The 18,118-nt window shown below is 42.4% G+C and overlaps 1 protein-coding gene across 1 annotated transcript; it reads left to right on the plus strand.

The window, feature by feature from the left end:
• The first annotated feature begins 1,134 nt into the window (after positions 1 to 1,134).
• On the plus strand, positions 1,135 to 18,118 carry LOC134753238 (xaa-Pro aminopeptidase ApepP-like). Its single transcript, XM_063689040.1, has 18 exons — positions 1,135 to 1,165; positions 2,561 to 2,652; positions 3,162 to 3,286; positions 3,895 to 4,066; positions 4,543 to 4,649; positions 6,795 to 6,930; positions 7,591 to 7,686; positions 8,319 to 8,395; positions 8,705 to 8,839; positions 9,291 to 9,371; positions 10,834 to 10,911; positions 11,432 to 11,562; positions 12,525 to 12,677; positions 13,243 to 13,372; positions 15,509 to 15,686; positions 15,845 to 15,936; positions 16,575 to 16,688; positions 17,915 to 18,118. Exons 2-18 carry the CDS (start codon positions 2,610 to 2,612, stop codon positions 18,098 to 18,100), a joined length of 2,034 nt encoding a protein of 677 aa, XP_063545110.1. The 5' UTR covers positions 1,135 to 1,165; positions 2,561 to 2,609; the 3' UTR covers positions 18,101 to 18,118.

Raw genomic sequence — 18,118 nt, forward strand, 5'->3', positions numbered from 1 at the left:
AAAACATTCAGATTACTGTTATTAGATTATTATAGTCATAAATAAGACCATTTTCTGTACATTTCATTTACTTGTACTCATCCTGTTGTTTCATTGTAATTAAATCTTGCAATTTTAATGAGGATTAATTGAATAATTTGAGGCCATGCCGCCAACATCGTTAACTCAAAATCGTTATCTGCCTCTCTGTCGCTCGAATATGCCTCTTGCCTTTTAGATAGAGAGGCAGATAACGATTTTGATAATGCCATAATGGTTAAATAATTTACCATAGAACCACAGAAAAGTAACCCCCCCCCCCCCCCCCCCCCCTCTTGCATAGAAGTGTATATGCAAAGGTGCTTAGCGAATAGTATTGCTGACTATAGGAATTCTATAATAAATCAACAATACTCAATAGAGTTTGGGCACACAACTTGGCACTCAACTTATCTCGAGTTTCGTTTCACAACAAACACTCTGGTTTGGTTGAGAGCACTCGCTTCAAGAGAAAATCAATATGTTCACTAATAAAATAAAGTAACCTGTGAACACATGTCACACATGTAGCGCGCGAAAATGTAGTTTTTGCTCTACTAATTCTACTATTCTAGATTATCTAACTAAAGGTCTAGAAAAATTAAAATAAATATCATATCATATCAGTTGTCATGCACTGGACAGGTTTTATGTGCTGCTCCCTTCAGAGGGGGCTACCGCGAAAACTGAAATTCGCAAATTGCGGGGATCTTTCTCTTTTACTCCAATGCAGGCGTAATTAGAGTGACAGAGAAAAATGCCCGCAATTTGCGAACTTCGATTTTCGCGGTTATAGCCCAGAGGCTCTACTAGGAACGCCGAAGTTCGCAAATTCCGAGCATCTTTCTCGTTTACTTCAATTAAGGCGTAGTGACAGATATTTGCTCGAAATTTACTTCGATTTTCGTGGTTATAGCCCAAAGCCTCAAGTTAAAATCCTATTCGAGGCACTTTTTTCTGTTTTTCGTTGTTTCAAAATTTATCATGTCACTTATAGAAGTAGCGACATAAACTGTAGCTAGTATAGAAATCAATAACTTAATCCGTTATCTAAATCCGCAGTATCTAGCAATATTGGAGCTCTGATATGGCTAATTGATACAGTATTTAGTGCGATGGCGCGGTGGGCAGCGCTTTTGACGCTCTGGTAAGTACTTAATCCAAATATTTTGTTATTTTTATGGTTCCGTACTTCAAAAACCGGCCAAGTGCGAGTCGGACTCGCGCACGAAGGGTTCCGTACCATTACGCAAAAAACGGCAAAAAAATCACGTTTGTTGTATGGGAGCCCCCTTAAATATTCATTTTATTATATTTTTAGTATTTGTTGTTATAGGGGCAACAGAAATACACCATCTGTGAAAATTTCAACTGTCTAGCTATCACGGTTCATGAGATACAGCCTGGTGACAGAAGGACAGACGGACAGCGGAGTCTTAGTAATAGGGTCCCGTTTTTACCCTTTGGGTACGGAACCCTAAAAATTAACACACCATAGCATTTGCGCCAAAGTGATTAGCAACAGTGGTTATCTAAGTATTTTAAGTTAACTTTTACGCTTTGCAGATTACCCACTTAAACTTATGTAGCAGATACATGTACAATTGTACATGAACCTATATAATGATTGCCTTAGTTACTAGTTAGTCAAGATAAATATTATTACTTGTGTACTTTATGTTTTTTTTTTGTTCATTAAGCGAAATGTAAATTTCTTTGAGAAATAAAGTTCTTTAAACCATAAAAAGAAAAACGGTCTATCCGACTGCCACAGCCCATTTGCTCCGAAACTACGTGATCAATAAAGTTGAAATTTGGTACACCTATGAGTATATGTAATAGATAAGTCTGTGACCCAAAGACGGACATGTAACATAAATAAATGATTTCTAAACATACGGGTATAACCTTATACTTAAGGGCCGATACCGACGGACTGCAACCGACTGCAAATTGTATGGGAATAAGGGTCCCTTTGTTTGACATAATTATTGAGTCATAACGTAATGATTGTCACATTATTCATAATTCTGAAACGGCTAACTTTTCAGGAATTTCCTCAGGTTATCCTATAGATAGGTTAGGTTAGGTTAGGTTTGTTCTATGACCGGGGGAGCATCGTGATAGAATACTCGTGACCTCACAATGCTCCCCAATAACGGCAGAGAGGGTAACGCCGCAGGGGAAGTTAGTGGGTATTCTCCTCCCCTCCCTCTGAGTAACAGAGGCAGCACCGGAGGAGCGAGTCCCACATACCACCCCACCCCATCCCCAACGGGCCTTCGCAGCTCGGGGGTGAAATACGTAAAAAAAAAGGTTTGTTCCTGAAAAGTTACGCGTATCTGAGAAAAACCTAATTATGACTAACAAAAATGTGGACAAATAATACATTATGACTTAAAACTATATGGGAAATAATAGAGAACCATGGAAATACTATCTCAAATGTATGTATTTTTTAAGTTTCATGGTCAATATTAGTTTTGAAAATATTTAAGAAAGTAGGCAATAAATTATGTTAGTTGGCAACCTGTCTTTTCAGTATAACTGCAGAAGCGGTATGGGGCCACATCCTACGGCCAGGGCGCACCATGTCCAACTTCGAGTGGGCGGAACCTGATGAAGCGGTCTACAGTATGTCTTTTTAATCAATTTTTACTTCTACAAGTGGGCAAACTGATGCGAGGACGTTCGAATGGGGGCGAACAGGGAGTTGTCTGTCTGGTCATTCTAAAAAAAATATGTCTTCGGTCTAATTGCGGCGACTTATACAAAATGTATGAAAAGAATTAGACGCAACCGCAGAAATATTCGCAGAGAATAATCCGGCGCGGCGCCCCCAATGAATAAAAATGTTCACTCTTACATATATGCGAGGTGGCGTCGCCTCAGTGCACACACGCTGGACGCGCCGCCCAACGCGTCGCTGATATGTCTGAGATCGTACGCTTATGTAACTCTAACCACGAGGACAATGTCGTCTTCGAAACGTAGGAGGTAATTTTACAGTTTAATTATACGCTTTTAATAATAAGTCCCGTGTAAGTAAATAATAATTATGCTACTTAAAAACAATCTCCCGCATCATCTCGTCACATACTAATTTATTACTTGTAACAAGATATTTCAAAAAAAAATTTTAGTTGAGGATGGCACCGGGCGTACTTCGAGCGCCCTAACCGCTGCCGAGCGTATCGCAGCCCTGCGGGCGGTTATGGAGGAACACAGCGTGGATGCCTACATCGTACCTACGGCTGACGCACACAATGTAAGTTTTTTTTTTTAAGTTGTTACATGCGCGTTGCCGACATATTCAGACAAACAGATCAGCATTTCAGGGGCCTCGTACTCGTACATCGACAAACGCAAAGACAAAAACCGGCCAAGTGCGAGTTGGACTCGCGCACGAAGGGTTCCGTACCGTTAAAATCACGTTTGTTGTATGGGAGCCCCACTTAAATATTTATTTTATTCTGTGTTTAGTATTTGTTATTATAGCGCTGTTGCCGCTATAATAACAATAAGTACATCTTCTGTGAAAACTTCAACTGTCTAGCTATCACGATTCATGAGATACAGCCTTGTGACAGACAGACGGACAGACAGACAGATAGATAGACGGACAGACAGACCGATAGACAGACAGCGAAGTCTTAGTAATAGAGTCCCGTTTTTATTTTAACCCTTTGGGTACGGAACACTAACAATGTACCTGAATGACAGTTGTTACGAAAACTCACGTGACAAATTCTATACATTATTTATTCTTCTTTCTTTTTTCTATCAGTTTTCTATTAACGATTGTTATCTTGTAACTGCCCTGATGTGTCTAGCGTCTATAATGTAATAAATATCTAACACTTGTTTCGTTTTCAGTCACAGTATATAGCGGCATCAGACGCTCGCCGCGAATGGCTCTCCGGGCTAACCGGTTCCTCGGGTACCGCGGTAGTGACAAAAGACCACGCCCTGGTGTGGACCGACGGGCGTTACTTCACGCAGTTCGAGATTCAAGTAGACACCACACAGTGGACGCTCATGCGGCAAGGTGATGTCAAGGCGCCGTCACACTGCAGCGCGGCGGTAGCTTGGCGTGTAGAGAGCGGGGCGTGAGCCTGTTGCGATTGGAGCGCCGCGCCAGCGATGCGCTGCGTTCAAGCGCGAGAAGCGTGCACGTCGCGCCAAGCTGCCGCCGCGCTGCAATGTGACGAAGCTTTTAGACAGGGCTCATTGGGTACGGCAGTGCGTACCTGTCATAAGGTAACGTTGGATAGAGACAGGTAGACGCACAGCGGGAAAAGTCAGCGGTATACTAAGAAAGAAATTGTAGAGCTGTTATTAAACTTTAAGGAACTTTGAATTTGAAACCCTCGCTATGCCCAGGATTCAATTTACCAGAAACTGTAGTGATGAAATCACTTCAGCGACCAAACTCATTTATACATATTTATTTTAATCCCATAACAAAAAAATACGGTTTCTACAAAACTGCGCTCATTTATAACATTTAGGGCTCTTTTGCAGGCCAGGACCTGACGATCCAAGCGTGGTTGGCCAGCAACTTGACCTCAGAAGATGTGGTGGGGGTGGACCCGACCACTTACACCAGGACGGCGTGGGTGGCGTTACAGGTACCTACACATAGGGGAGACTATTGTAATATCATCACAGGCACTTGACGATCCAAGCGTGGCTGGTCAGCAACTTGACCTCAGAAGATGTGGTGGGGGTGGACCCCACCACTTACACCAGGACGGCGTGGGTGGCGTTACAGGTACATACACATAGGGGAGACTATTGTAATATCATCACAGGCACTTGACGATCCAAGCGTGGCTGGTCAGCAACTTGACCTCAGAAGATGTGGTGGGGGTGGACCCGACCACTTACACCAGGACGGCGTGGGTGGCGTTACAGGTACCTACACATAGGGGAGACTATTGTAATATCATCACAGGCACTTGACGATCCAAGCGTGGCTGGTCAGCAACTTGACCTCAGAAGATGTGGTGGGGGTGGACCCCACCACTTACACCAGGACGGCGTGGGTGGCGTTACAGGTACATACACATAGGGGAGACTATTGTAATATCATCACAGGCACTTGACGATCCAAGCGTGGCTGGTCAGCAACTTGACCTCAGAAGATGTGGTGGGGGTGGACCCCACCACTTACACCAGGACGGCGTGGGTGGCGATACAGGTACCTACACATAGGGGAGACTATTGTAATATCATCACAGGTACTTGACGATCCAAGCGTGGCTGGTCAGCAACTTGACCTCAGAAGATGTGGTGGGGGTGGACCCGACCACTTACACCAGGACGGCGTGGGTGGCGTTACAGGTACCTACACATAGGGGAGACTATTGTAATATCATCACAGGCACTTGACGATCCAAGCGTGGCTGGTCAGCAACTTGACCTCAGAAGATGTGGTGGGGGTGGACCCCACCACTTACACTAGGACGGCGTGGGTGGCGTTACAGGTACATACACATAGGGGAGACTATTGTAATATCATCACAGGCACTTGACGATCCAAGCGTGGCTGGTCAGCAACTTGACCTCAGAAGATGTGGTGGGGGTGGACCCCACCACTTACACCAGGACGGCGTGGGTGGCGTTACAGGTACATACACATAGGGGAGACTATTGTAATATCATCACAGGCACTTGACGATCCAAGCGTGGCTGATCAGCAACTTGATCTCAGAAGATGTGGTGGGGGTGGACCCCACCAGCACCACTTAGGACGGCGGTGGTGTTACGGGTACATACTCGAAAATCGCAATTTCGTTATCTGCCTCTCTATCGTTCGAATACGTAGTTAATCACGGGAAATTCCCTTAAAAAAATTCACTTGGAAATTAACTATATTTGCGAGGACAGAGTCTATCCTGTCTGTGCTAAACCTTAAAGCTATATATGCAGGGTGGCTAAAAAATAAGTGCATTCCCGTTGCCAGGGAGGTTTTGGGATTATACTGAGCAACTTTTACTATGGGACCAACCACGAAATAGCGAAAAATATGTACCCTCCCATAGAAAATGGACCAGCCAAAATGTTTGAAACAGCCAAATGTTTTTTCGCGATTGGTTTCGGGATTGGTCCCATAGTAAAAGTTGCTCAGTATAATCCTAAAACCTTCCTGACCACGAGAATGCACTTATGTTTAGCCACCGCGTATGTTAAAGCCGGCTCGATGGAAAAAAATCACGAAAGCATGTCTAATTTTCATTTATTTTCTATATATCGTTGCTATGGTATGCAGCCATAGCAGTATAATTTTTACTAGCAAAATTTTAGAAGTATGTATACTTTTAGAGATATTGAGGGAAAACGTCAAAACCCGCGCGATCGCGAAATTTTCCGTCGTACCTAAGTTTCGCGCGGCGCACCGATAGTTTTGTTCCTTTCTAATTTCCTGCCTTTGCCTCTTAGAGGCAGGTTTTACAGCGGTGGTTCTATATCCTCGTAAGGCCCAATGTGTATTACAATGTACACTCTGTTTCAATCTAATTTGAACCTTACACTAACTGAATTAAGTAGCATTTCTTTTGTTTCAATGTTTTCTAAAACAAACGAAAGTCACCCTAATCTTCTATACAACAAGGGTCAAATTAAAAATAGGGAAACTTTGTATGGTGGACCTTACGAGGATATGTTTTCAAATCTGTTCTTCCGTTGTACCGTTGTCATTGTTGTTTTTTTTTATTAATGTTTACTCGTATATCTTTTACTTAATTAGATTTTGTTTTTTTTTATTTATTTAGAACGCCTTAACCCCATCTGGCATCCAGCTACAAGCAATAGAAGATAACCTGGTGGACAAGGCGCGAGAGAATGTAGGCGAGCCGGCCCCCGCGCGCCCTAATAACGCAGTGTTCGGTCTGCCGGTCGAGTTCACAGGTAGGTTACTGTCCTGGCGAGTTACTAGCCAGGCAACCTAGTGGACAAGCGAGTATGTAGGCAAGCTGGCTCCCGCGCGCCCTAATGAAGTATTAGGCTTACCTGTTGAATTCACTGGTAAATTATCATTTTCACATCTCATACTTCTTTTTAAATCAATTTGCTTTTTAGTGCATAAGGTATTAAATACTATAGATAACCCAGTGTCAAATTGTACTTGTAACCATGGTTTACAGGTTTAACCGGCTAACCCAGGGTTAGTGGGATGGTGCAAGTGGCGCTTATTGACTTAGTAACAGAATCCTGACCATCAGACAGGGTAGTGTGAGCAGCGAACCTCCGCCCCAGCACAAGTACTTTGAATTTAAATTCCATTTCACCCGGATCTCTTTATCCATTTTTTAGGGTTCCGTACCCAAAGGGTATAAACGGGACCCTATTACTAAGACTCCGTTGTCCGTCTGTCCGTCTGTCTGTCTGTCACCAGGCTGTATCTCATAAACCGTGATAGCTAGGCAGTTGAAATTTTCACAGATGATGTGTTTCTGTTGCCGCTATAACAACAAATACTAAAAAGTACGGAACCCTCGGTGCGCGAGTCCGACTCGCACTTTGCCGGTTGTTTTAACAATTTGTGCTAAATGTATATTTCCTTTTCAGGAAAGCCATCAAACGAGAAGATCGCAGAACTGTTAGAGCAGATCTCAGCGCGAGGCGCAACGGCGCTCGTACTCACCGCTTTAGATGACATCGCTTGTGAGTTTAACACAAATTGTATTGTATTTAATTGTATTTAATACAAATAAATTTAAAATTGGTAATATTTACTGACTTGAGCGACACTTGAACTTACGACACTCGATCGCTGGCCCATTGCTCTGCCATCTGAGCTACCATATGCAAGACCTCACACAAAAACAGCAAATATTTTCCCCATGCGGGCCTTTAGGGAGGCACCCTAAGGCTCTAAGGGACTGTAGCCATGAGTCTATGGTTTTAATTTCATCTCGATACATCCACGCGTTCCCGAGATAAAGGCCTCATTCTCACGAGCGCTTTTTCAACGCGCGTTAAAAAAGCGCTTAAATCTGCCCGAACGCTAAATTCGATTTAAAGACCAAGGCTTAAAGTTGAAAATCCAACAACGCTCGATAAAAAGCGGTCCCGCCATCGTGTGAATAAATACACATGTTTCCATTTGTGTCATTTAAACGCTTTTTTAACGCGCGTTGAAAAAGCGCTCGTGATAATGAGGCCAAAGGGTCTTGCCAGTCGGACAGACGGACGGACGGACAACAAAGTGATCCTATAAGGGTTCCGTTTTTTTCCTTTTGAGGTACGGAACCCTAAAAAGTATTATTTAACACAAAAAGGTTAATTTCTTTCAGACACGCTGAACCTTCGCGGCTCGGACATCATCCACAACCCAGTGTTCTTCGCTTATCTCGTGCTGAGAGTGGACGTGGTGAGTTTATTTTATTTACGGTCAGCGGTTACGCACATACCTTGGCAAGCAACAGAGTGTGGAGAGCCACAATACGATATAAGTATATATAGATAGTAGAAAAAGGCGGCAAATTTAAAAAATGTAGGCGCGAAGGGATATTGTCCCATAGAAAATTTGAATTTCGCGCCTTTTTCTACTGAACAGATTTGCTTGACCAACTATATGAATATATCTAGTGCCCTTTTGTGGTATGTACAATGTGTTGTTGTATTTTTTGTATTTTGTACTAATTTTTTTTCTATTAAAGCCTATGCCAAATGTTTGCAGACCACAGAAAACATAATCCTGTTCTGGGGCGACGGCGAGCTGCCCGCCAACGTGTCATCGTTTCTGGCGGCAGAGGGCACCACTGTGGCAGCGCGCCCTTACAGCGAGATTTTCAGCTTTTTGAGGGAATTGCCGGTATGTGCTTATCAGGAATTTTTTTTATAAAACAAACCCCGAATTTCTATTTTTATGAAATTTTCATAAGCACTACGTGTTACGGTGATAGGTGTCATAATATCTCAATACAATTTTGGGAGATTTAGCGTTTTTAGGTTAATTGTATGGAGATGATACCTGTCACTGTACCCTTCAATGAATTTTGAAAAATACTATATGTACCTACAAGAATTCGGAAGCTGGAGGGGACTAGGGGACAGCATCTGTTTATTAGAATGAAGTGTCATTGTCAAGTTTAAGTTTACGGTTTAGGCCACTAGGTGGCAGATCCTCCAAAGCGCATCGCCCCTATTGTGCCTATTCCTATATTTGCTCAGAATAACTAATATTTCATCTGCAGAAAATAGAATTTGATGTCAGGAACGTAAGGAAAGCAATTGTATGATGGAATTTATGTTTTTATTTTTAGGACACTGTACCAGAGGGCAGCACTCCCACTATTTGGCTGTCGCAAGATGGAAGCCACGCCATTCATTTAGCCGCTGAAGTTGTAAGTAAATTATTTCTCTTAAATCTTAAAATCAAATTTATGTTAAGTATATCTGTCGTAGTTCTTAGTGGTTTTTTCCAATAAAAATGGTCAAATAATGCACTATACTATTTATTTAAACTATATAGAACACTACACAGTACATATAAGGAATATTAGAGAAAAAGACAAATAATTAGCAAATTAACGTCCGTTCGGTATGACTCGCAATCGGATCTCGTTGGTGGGGTCATCCCCGCCCCGCGCGCCCTCACCCCGAGCGGCGCTCGGTACTCGTCGGCAACAATATCCTAAGAGGATAAAATATGATAGAGCGGTACTATCATAGTAAATTTTGAAGCCACAGTAAATTCACTGCCATCTATCGACATACGATTAAAACAAAAAATAAAAATATCAAAAAATGTATTTATATATGGATAAATGATTTTTTTTATTTGCAATATTTGCATTAATTATTTTTATATTATTTTGACCCATGTTTTTTCACTGATATGCGTTAAAATTGTTAAATAACAAACGAAACCGTCAACACCATCTATCCGAGAGTAGGCCAAAGGTAGTGGCGCCATCTGATCGATAATCAAATTTTTTTGATTTTCAAGGCACGTTTTTTCCTTGCTTAGACTGTATCCATACACAGAGATGAAGGCATTATATTTTAGCAAAGAGGATATAATAGGATAGAGCGGTACTGTCATAGTAAATTTTGTAACCACAGTAAATTCACTGCCATCTATCGACACACTTTAAACCTAAAAATGAAGATTTATAAAAATACGATATAATGTATTTAAATATGGATAAATGATTTTTTTTATTTGCATTATTTATTTTTATGATTTTGACCCATGTTCTTTCACTGAATATGCGTTAAAATTGTTAAATAACAAACGAAACCGTCAACGCCCTCTATACGAGAGTAGGCGCCATCTGATCGAGAATCAAATTTTCGTGATTTTCGAGGCACGTTTTTCTCTTAGACTGTATCCATCTATTACGGAGTTATATCTATCTTTGCTTAAATCTATCAGTTAAGGGCTCCACAGACCTTACAATAAATCGCACGCGGTTTCCGATCCTTTGCCGACTAGGTAGGTGCATTCAATTGATCTAACGTTTTGGCGAACCGCGAGTTTTAAGTGCGGGGCGAACTACTAATCTTAACAACTTAATTATTTATTTATTCATAGTTTCTTTGCGTGGTACGGGCATGTGATGCGGAGGGATGAAAGTCATGTGACGAGAAAGGTATTAAGAATGAATGTGGAGGGAGGTACGAGGAGAGGAAAACCGAGGAAAAGGTGAATGGACTGTGTGAGAGATGATATGGAACGAACGCAAGTGAATGACGAGATGACGGGTGACAGAGAGGTATGGAAGAAAAAGACATGCTGCGCCGACCCCAAGTGAATGGGACAAGGGCAAGCGAATGATGATTCATAGTTTCTTTTCATTTTAGGAAGGTACAGTTTCAACACTATCAACGGTCTCCCCTGTGGCTCTGATGAAGACGGTCAAGAACGAAGTGGAACTGAAGGTAACATTTGTGGCTTTCCATCAGAGAAGGGTCCTTATTCTTCATGTGCAATAAGAAGCTTTCTATAAGAATTTATGTTGGAATTTTAGATAAGGTCATTACATTCGAAGCATAAGTACCCTTCTGAGATGGAAAGTCACATTTTATATGTAGTGATGTATGGAGTGAGCACTCTATGTCTACTTAATTCTCTTTGATTTGAACCAAATAAGTAGATTGATAAAATGTCTTTTTAAACGGGCTTGATCCTTTTCACTAATGACGAATTCGGTAGATATCGCTGGGCACAAAAGAAACAATATGTGGTATTTTCTATAAAAAGGGACCTTATTGTCGATGGCGCTTACGCCATTATTAACGATCCTATGATATAAATACAATGCCGCGCGACGCTGTGCGGCGTAAGCGCCATCGACAATAATGTCCCTTTTCATAGAAAATGCCCCATTAGCCTTTTGTTTAACAGATTAAGGTTTAAGTTGAAAAAATCCCCGCAGAAAATGTCATAGGTATATTGCAGGGGTTCCGTTCAGCCCACGTCAAAGACGGCGTAGCGGTGGTACGTTTCCTTCGCTGGATACACGAGCAAGTTGACGCGGGCGTCAACGTCACCGAGGTCGACGTTGGGAACAAACTGCTAGAGCTGCGAGGGTGAGTTTCCTTTGCTATTTTGCTGCTAAGAGGGATAGGGACACAACATATACCTTACTCTTTCCCTCCGAGCAGAAAGCGTCCTGAAAAATAATAGTCATTGTAAGCGTCACAGCGTTTTCACTGGTTCTCACATTGTCCGATTCGATAGCTCTCGGATGATCATGGAAAAAAACCGGCCAAGTGCGAGCCGGACTCGCGCACGAAGGGTTCCGTACCATTATGCAAAAAACGGCATAAAATCACGTTTGTTGTATGGGAGCCCCACTTAAATATTTATTTTATTCTGTTTTTAGTATTTGTTGTTATAGCGGCAATAGAAATATATCATCTGTGAAAATTTCAAATGTCTATCACGGTTCATGAGATATAGCCTGGTGACAGACGGTCTAGACAGCGGAGTCTTAGTAATCGGGTCCCGTTTTACCCTTTGGGTACGGAACCCTAAAAAGCCGCTTCTAAGTCCTTTTATATTTGTATTAAGTCAGTCTAGCCGTTTTGGTGATAAATGGTGACATAATTAATAGTTTACCTACCTAGTTTGCATAAACAGCCTTAAAAAGGATTTCTTTACGCTCTCGTTTTACAATATGGTAATGGGGCATTCCATGAAAACGGTAAGTTTTTCATCTCGTTTTTTTAAACAAAATTCTTTATAAATTTATGCAATGTCTACGTATAGGACAAAGTTTTGGCGTATTTTGCATGCGAATCCCTTACGAAATATTTGCTTTAATTCCGAATAACTTTGTCAACTTGCGTATTATAGTAAAAGTAAATTAATCAGTTTATTAAGAAAACAAGCAGCTTTAAGATGATACCAATATAACACTATAAAAAGGCAAGCCAAAAAAGAACCAGAAAGTCGAAAAAATGGGTCCGAATGTCCCTTACGTAACGATGGAATGCTCCATATACTATTAGTAAGAGTTATTTAAGTGCTTTTCTTTTTTTTCGTTTAGCGAAGAGAAAGAGTTCATGGGAGCCTCATTTGCTACCATCGCTGGCGCGGGCGAAAATGGAGCCATCATACATTATAAGGCTGACCCGGACGGACCGCAGAGGGTCATCACTAAAGAAGACATGTTGTTGGTTGATTCAGGGGGACAATACAAGTAAGGATCAAAATACAAATATGGCAGAATACAAAATAATGCAATTTCCGAAACTGACCCATAATACATATAGACCGCGGGCCAGGAAGAGATTTCCATGACCAATCGCCTCCCGGGCGAAAACTCTTATAGTCGTTAACGGCTATGTATGATGAACCCTCGTGAACGTCAGCTGCCGCTCCGTTGGTGGGTTGAGGAATGGCAGCAAATAGTCTATAAAAAAAAATTGTCATCGCCTCCCGCTTGATACTTTGTCAGATGGTAGTTTAGATGCTATTGTGAATAAACAAAAAAATATTTTCAGTCATCGGCGTCATCGCCTCCCGTTTGATACTTTGTCAGATGATAGTTTAGATGCTATTGTTAATAAAACAAATCGTCAGCCTGTTGTATCGCGGTGGAAAGACCGTGTTACGCGTTTCGATGGCTGCCATTCCTCAACCCACCAACGGAGCGGCAGCTGACATTCACGAGGGTTCATCATACATAGCCGTTAACCGCTATACGAGTTTTCGCCCGGGAGGCGATGACTGACGACTACCTACTACCTACTTAATGTTCACAGAGACGGAACGACAGACATCACCCGCACTCGGCACATGGGCACCCCCACCGATATGCAGAAGCTTACATTCACACGCGTGCTGAAAGGACAGATTCTGATGGGCACCGCCGTGTTTCCTAGGGGTATCACTGTGAGTCTAGTTTACTTACTTCTTATGATGATGATGGCGCTACAACTCTTTGTGGGTCTTGGCCTCCTCCACTATCTTCCTCCAGTTGTCGCGATCCTTGGCAACCTTTCTCCAGCTGGTATATTTCCTCATCCTCCTAAGATCTTCCACGCAGTCCAGCCATCTTTTCTTAGGCTTACCACTAGGTCTTTTCTGTTGTGGCGTCCACCTTGTCATAATTTTTGGAACTCTCGAATCGGGCATTCTTTGTGAGTCGTTTATACAGATATATATAGTCCTCCTCGCCGTGTCCGACGACAGAGACTCCTCCAACTGTTAATCGGGAACATGGAACGCTCTAATGTGGCTTGCGAAGCCAAACTTGGTTTTGAAGATACGATTGCATGGTACGCAATGGAGCTGATGGCCGGCTCAGTTGTAGGTGTAGGTGTACGAAGGCTTTGGCCGCGTCTTACGGAGATGGCGCTTAGCATCCAGGCCGCGACTGTCATTGTCGCACTAATATGGAAGAGTGATAGAGAGACACAAAGCGTTTCGTTGTCGAAGCGATAGCGATTGTCACCTTGGCTAGGCCGGCAGGTGTTCTAAACGCCGCTGCTCGTATTGTTCTACACTTTTATGAACAGATACCATTGGTATAGTATAAATATTCTCGAAATTTTACGTCTAAGACGGTAATCTGTTAAACAAAAGCCATTGTTTCTTTTTTGTGATCGGTCGGCCATTGTGGTCGCGACTTATTGGCAGTGCCGGCGGCTCGCACTGTGTCGCGTAAGAACTCGCCACTTCTTCGTGCTCTCACACTATTGAATGCGCTCCTGACATCAGCTACTGACTGCGATATGTTTGCGTGGCGATGGACGGCTGTGTGCAGTGAATGTCTGAGGTTTTGTGAGAGGATGGATGATAGGTGCTCAACTGTAGTAAATATACCATAGTACTAGTTGTAATTTAAATGTAATTAACTTTCAAGGCGCATTAGTTTTATACTGTAATGTCATGTAAATGTGTTTTCAATAAATAAATAAATAAATTGTGTGCCATTGTGTCTGAGCGCGTACTACGGTGCCGTGCCATTGTCAGACACAATAGCACACAATGGCCGACCGCTCGCACAAAAGAAACAATGGCATTTGTTTAATCTTAACAATTTAATGGTCATGGGTAGCTGATTTTGTCAAAGTTTATATTTTTAATTTAATTATTTTAATTTAATGTACTTGTTATAAATTTTTTACAAACATTAACAATAGATTTTAAGTAATTATGTACCTAACCAATGGATCATAGAAATCTGAATAAAGAAATTATATTATTATTTAACAGATTACCGTCTAAGGCGTAAAAATCATTTGAGAAGATGCAGATGCCTTTTGTCCCTTGTGTATTAAGGTGCCTAAGGTTCAGATAACGGAGTTTTTGAAACGGTACCGCTTTTTTAGATCACAATACGGTTGCCGGAAAATTAATTTGCAATCTTGATTTTCTCTAGTGACTCCATCGATTCGAATTAATCCATACTTTTACACTTACACTCGATAGAAAAACATCACGAACATACTTAGGTCTAAAACGCACTTTAAACATTTGTAACAAATTATGCACAAAACTTAAAAATATGAAAATTGCTTCTAAAAATGCGTAATTTTGTTAAAACTTACAATAAATTGAAACTCAAAACCACGACAGCCGCAGACCCGAGCACGCACATCCATCTCGCTCAACGATTGAGAGAACACGAATCTACGGGGCCTTAATTTGACTCTGTAGCAATCGATTGTACTTACAGTCTTCTTCTTCCTCGCGTTATCCCGGCATTATACCACGGCTCCTGGGAGCCTGGGGTCCGCTTGACAACTAATCCTAAGAATCGACGTAGGCACTAGTTTTTACGAAAGCGACTGCCATCTGACCTTTCAACCCAGAGGGGGAACTAGGCCTTGTTAGGATCAGTCCGGTTTCCTCACGATGTTTTCCTTCACCGAAAAGCGACTGGTAAATATCAAATGATATTTCGTATATAAGTTCCGAAAAACTCATTGGTACGAGCCGGGGTTTGAACCCGCGACCTCCGGATTGAAAGATCGATCGAATCGGATCGATTGTACTTACAGTAATTGCACTATTTTCCCCCAGGGCAACATTCTAGATACCCTCGCCCGCAAAGCCCTATGGGACGTGGGTCTAAACTACAACCACGGCACGGGGCATGGAGTGGGGCACTTCTTGAACGTGCACGAGGGCCCCGGGGGCATCGGCTCTGCCCTCATTGTTACAGACCCGGGCATTTTCCCGGGCATGATCTTCAGCGATGGTAAGAAACAGGGGCACACGTGGGGCACTTCTTGAATGGGACGTGCCCTAGAGGCCCAGAGCGCATTCGCGCATGAGTGTGGTGGGCCCTTCATATCAAGTCAATAGCGACGAAAAAATTAAAGTAATCGTACAGATTTCCAAATATTTTGTCGACAGAGCCCGGCTACTACGAGGTAGATGAATACGGTATCCGTCACGAGGACCTGGTGGAGGTCATTGAGATGACGAAAGACTCCGACCACATTTTTGTAAGTTTCTTGAATCGTACATTTTTCATTTTTAGGGTGTACCCAAAGGGTTAAATGGGACCCTATTACTAAGACTCCACTGTCCGTCTGTCTGACACCAGGCTGTATGAATGAACCGTGAGCTAGACAGTTGAAATTTTCACAGATGTATTTCTACAACACTTAGAACACTAAAAAGTACGGAACCCGACCCGTGGGCGAGTCCGACTCGAACTCGTCCGGTTTTTTTTTTCATTTATTTATTAATTATTAAATTGTGTCAGAAATCACAATATATATAAGTACTATCCATATATTTTTCCATCGTTTTATCAAATAGCGTAACTACGCGCGCCCGCCGACCGCGCGCACCAATTTACTTGCCAATGCACCCAATGCCAGTGTCAGGTAACTGCTGCCACCCAATGCCAGTGTAACTGCTGGCTGACAAATAAATGATTGTAGTGTATTGTTCTTGGCGTTTAAAAGGTTAAGAAACATTGGCTAAAACTGTTTTCGACTTCACTATTTCTTGGGCCCTATAGAGCCGTGAAAATGGCACTTAGGGAGTATCTACAAAATGGGCAAGGAGCGGCAGGATGCACGAGAAACAGGGCCCTAGAAATAGCGTAGTCAAAAACAGTCTTACTTTTTTGCAGGCGGAAGGCTTGGTAGGTGACTTTGAAGGTCGCGGCGCTCTCGGCTTCTACACGATCTCATTGGCGCCGCACCAGACCTCCTGTCTGGATGTCAGCATTCTGCAGGACTTTGAGGTAACAACTACTAGACCTCCCAGTGTTCTGGAGGACTGAAGTAAGGTCGTATGGGACATAACATCGCGCAGGGAGGAGTGAAGTAACTCAAGTAACTTCAAAGGTCGCGTCTCGGCTTCTACACGATCTCTAGCGCCGCACGTTACCAGACCTGCAGGCTGTCTCGACGTCAGCATACTGGCGTAACTTGCAGGGGAAAATAAACCTGCGTTTTAGTTCGCTTTGTGCGTATCCATACTAATATTATAAATGCGAAAGTCTGTCTGTCTGTGTGTTCCCTCTTCACGCTTAAACCGCTGAACCGATTTAGATGAAATTTGGCATAGAGATAGGTTGAGTCCCTGAGAAGGACATAGGATAGTTTTTATCCCGAAAATCATCCCTTAAGAAAGTAAAAAGCGGGGTGGAATTGAGATAATTAACGAGGTGCCTGCTAATTTGTGTGCATAATATACTCAAAGTTAGATTGCTATGAGAATTTTTCCAGGCGGTATACTTACTTTAGCTGCTGTTACTAAGTCCGCGCAGACGAAGTCGCGGGCAAAAGCTAGTAATAAATAACACCACATTGCAGGTATGGAGGCTCACTCTGTAACTACGCCTATCTCTTAGCGCCTCTTGCACCATCCCACTAACCCGGGATTAAGCGGTTAACCGTTAACACAGTGTCAAATTGTACTGGTAACCATGGTAACTCCAGGTTAACCCCGGGTTAGTGGAATGGTGCAAGTGGCCCTTATAGGTATAAATCCTAAGACCCTCGGTCCTACCCATAGCGCTCGCATTTGATTTCAAAACAAAATAATATTTCCTACACAATTGATTTCAAATTCAACTACTAATTCGTTATGAATTTTCTCAAATGATTTTTACGCCTAAGACACTAATCTGTTAAACAAAAGCCATTATTTCTTTTAAGCGAGCGGTCAACTCCCGTTTTGAGCGCGTGGCAAAGCAACAATGTCGTTTAAAAAGCTGCTGTATCGTATTGGTTTTAAGGTGCAAATAGATAATAATATGAGCGCTCGCCTACATTGAGGTGGTAATACGGGAGCTAACCCCTCGCACAAAAGAAACAATGGCTTTTGTTTAACAGATCGTAAAAATCAGACTAAATCAGAATCAGATCAGTCAGATCGTGTCTTAGGCGTAAAAATCTTTTGAGAAAAATCATACTATCCATCCATCTATAAGGTGTGGAATGAATATACTTTCACATCTTTCAGATTAAATACATAAACGAGTACCACGCTCGCGTGCTAGCAACCTTGGGCCCCGAGCTCCTGGAGCGCGGGCTGACGGAAGACTACGCGTGGCTGGAGAAGGAATGTGCACCGTTACGAAGCGCCGCCATCTTGGTTACCGTCACACCGCTCCTCGCTTTGCTCGGTGTTGCTAGAATTTTCGTGTAATCAGTCTAAGTGTTGATA

The sequence above is a fragment of the Cydia strobilella genome, chromosome 26 (assembly GCF_947568885.1).
Source record: "Cydia strobilella chromosome 26, ilCydStro3.1, whole genome shotgun sequence".
NCBI classification, from domain to species: domain Eukaryota; kingdom Metazoa; phylum Arthropoda; class Insecta; order Lepidoptera; family Tortricidae; genus Cydia; species Cydia strobilella.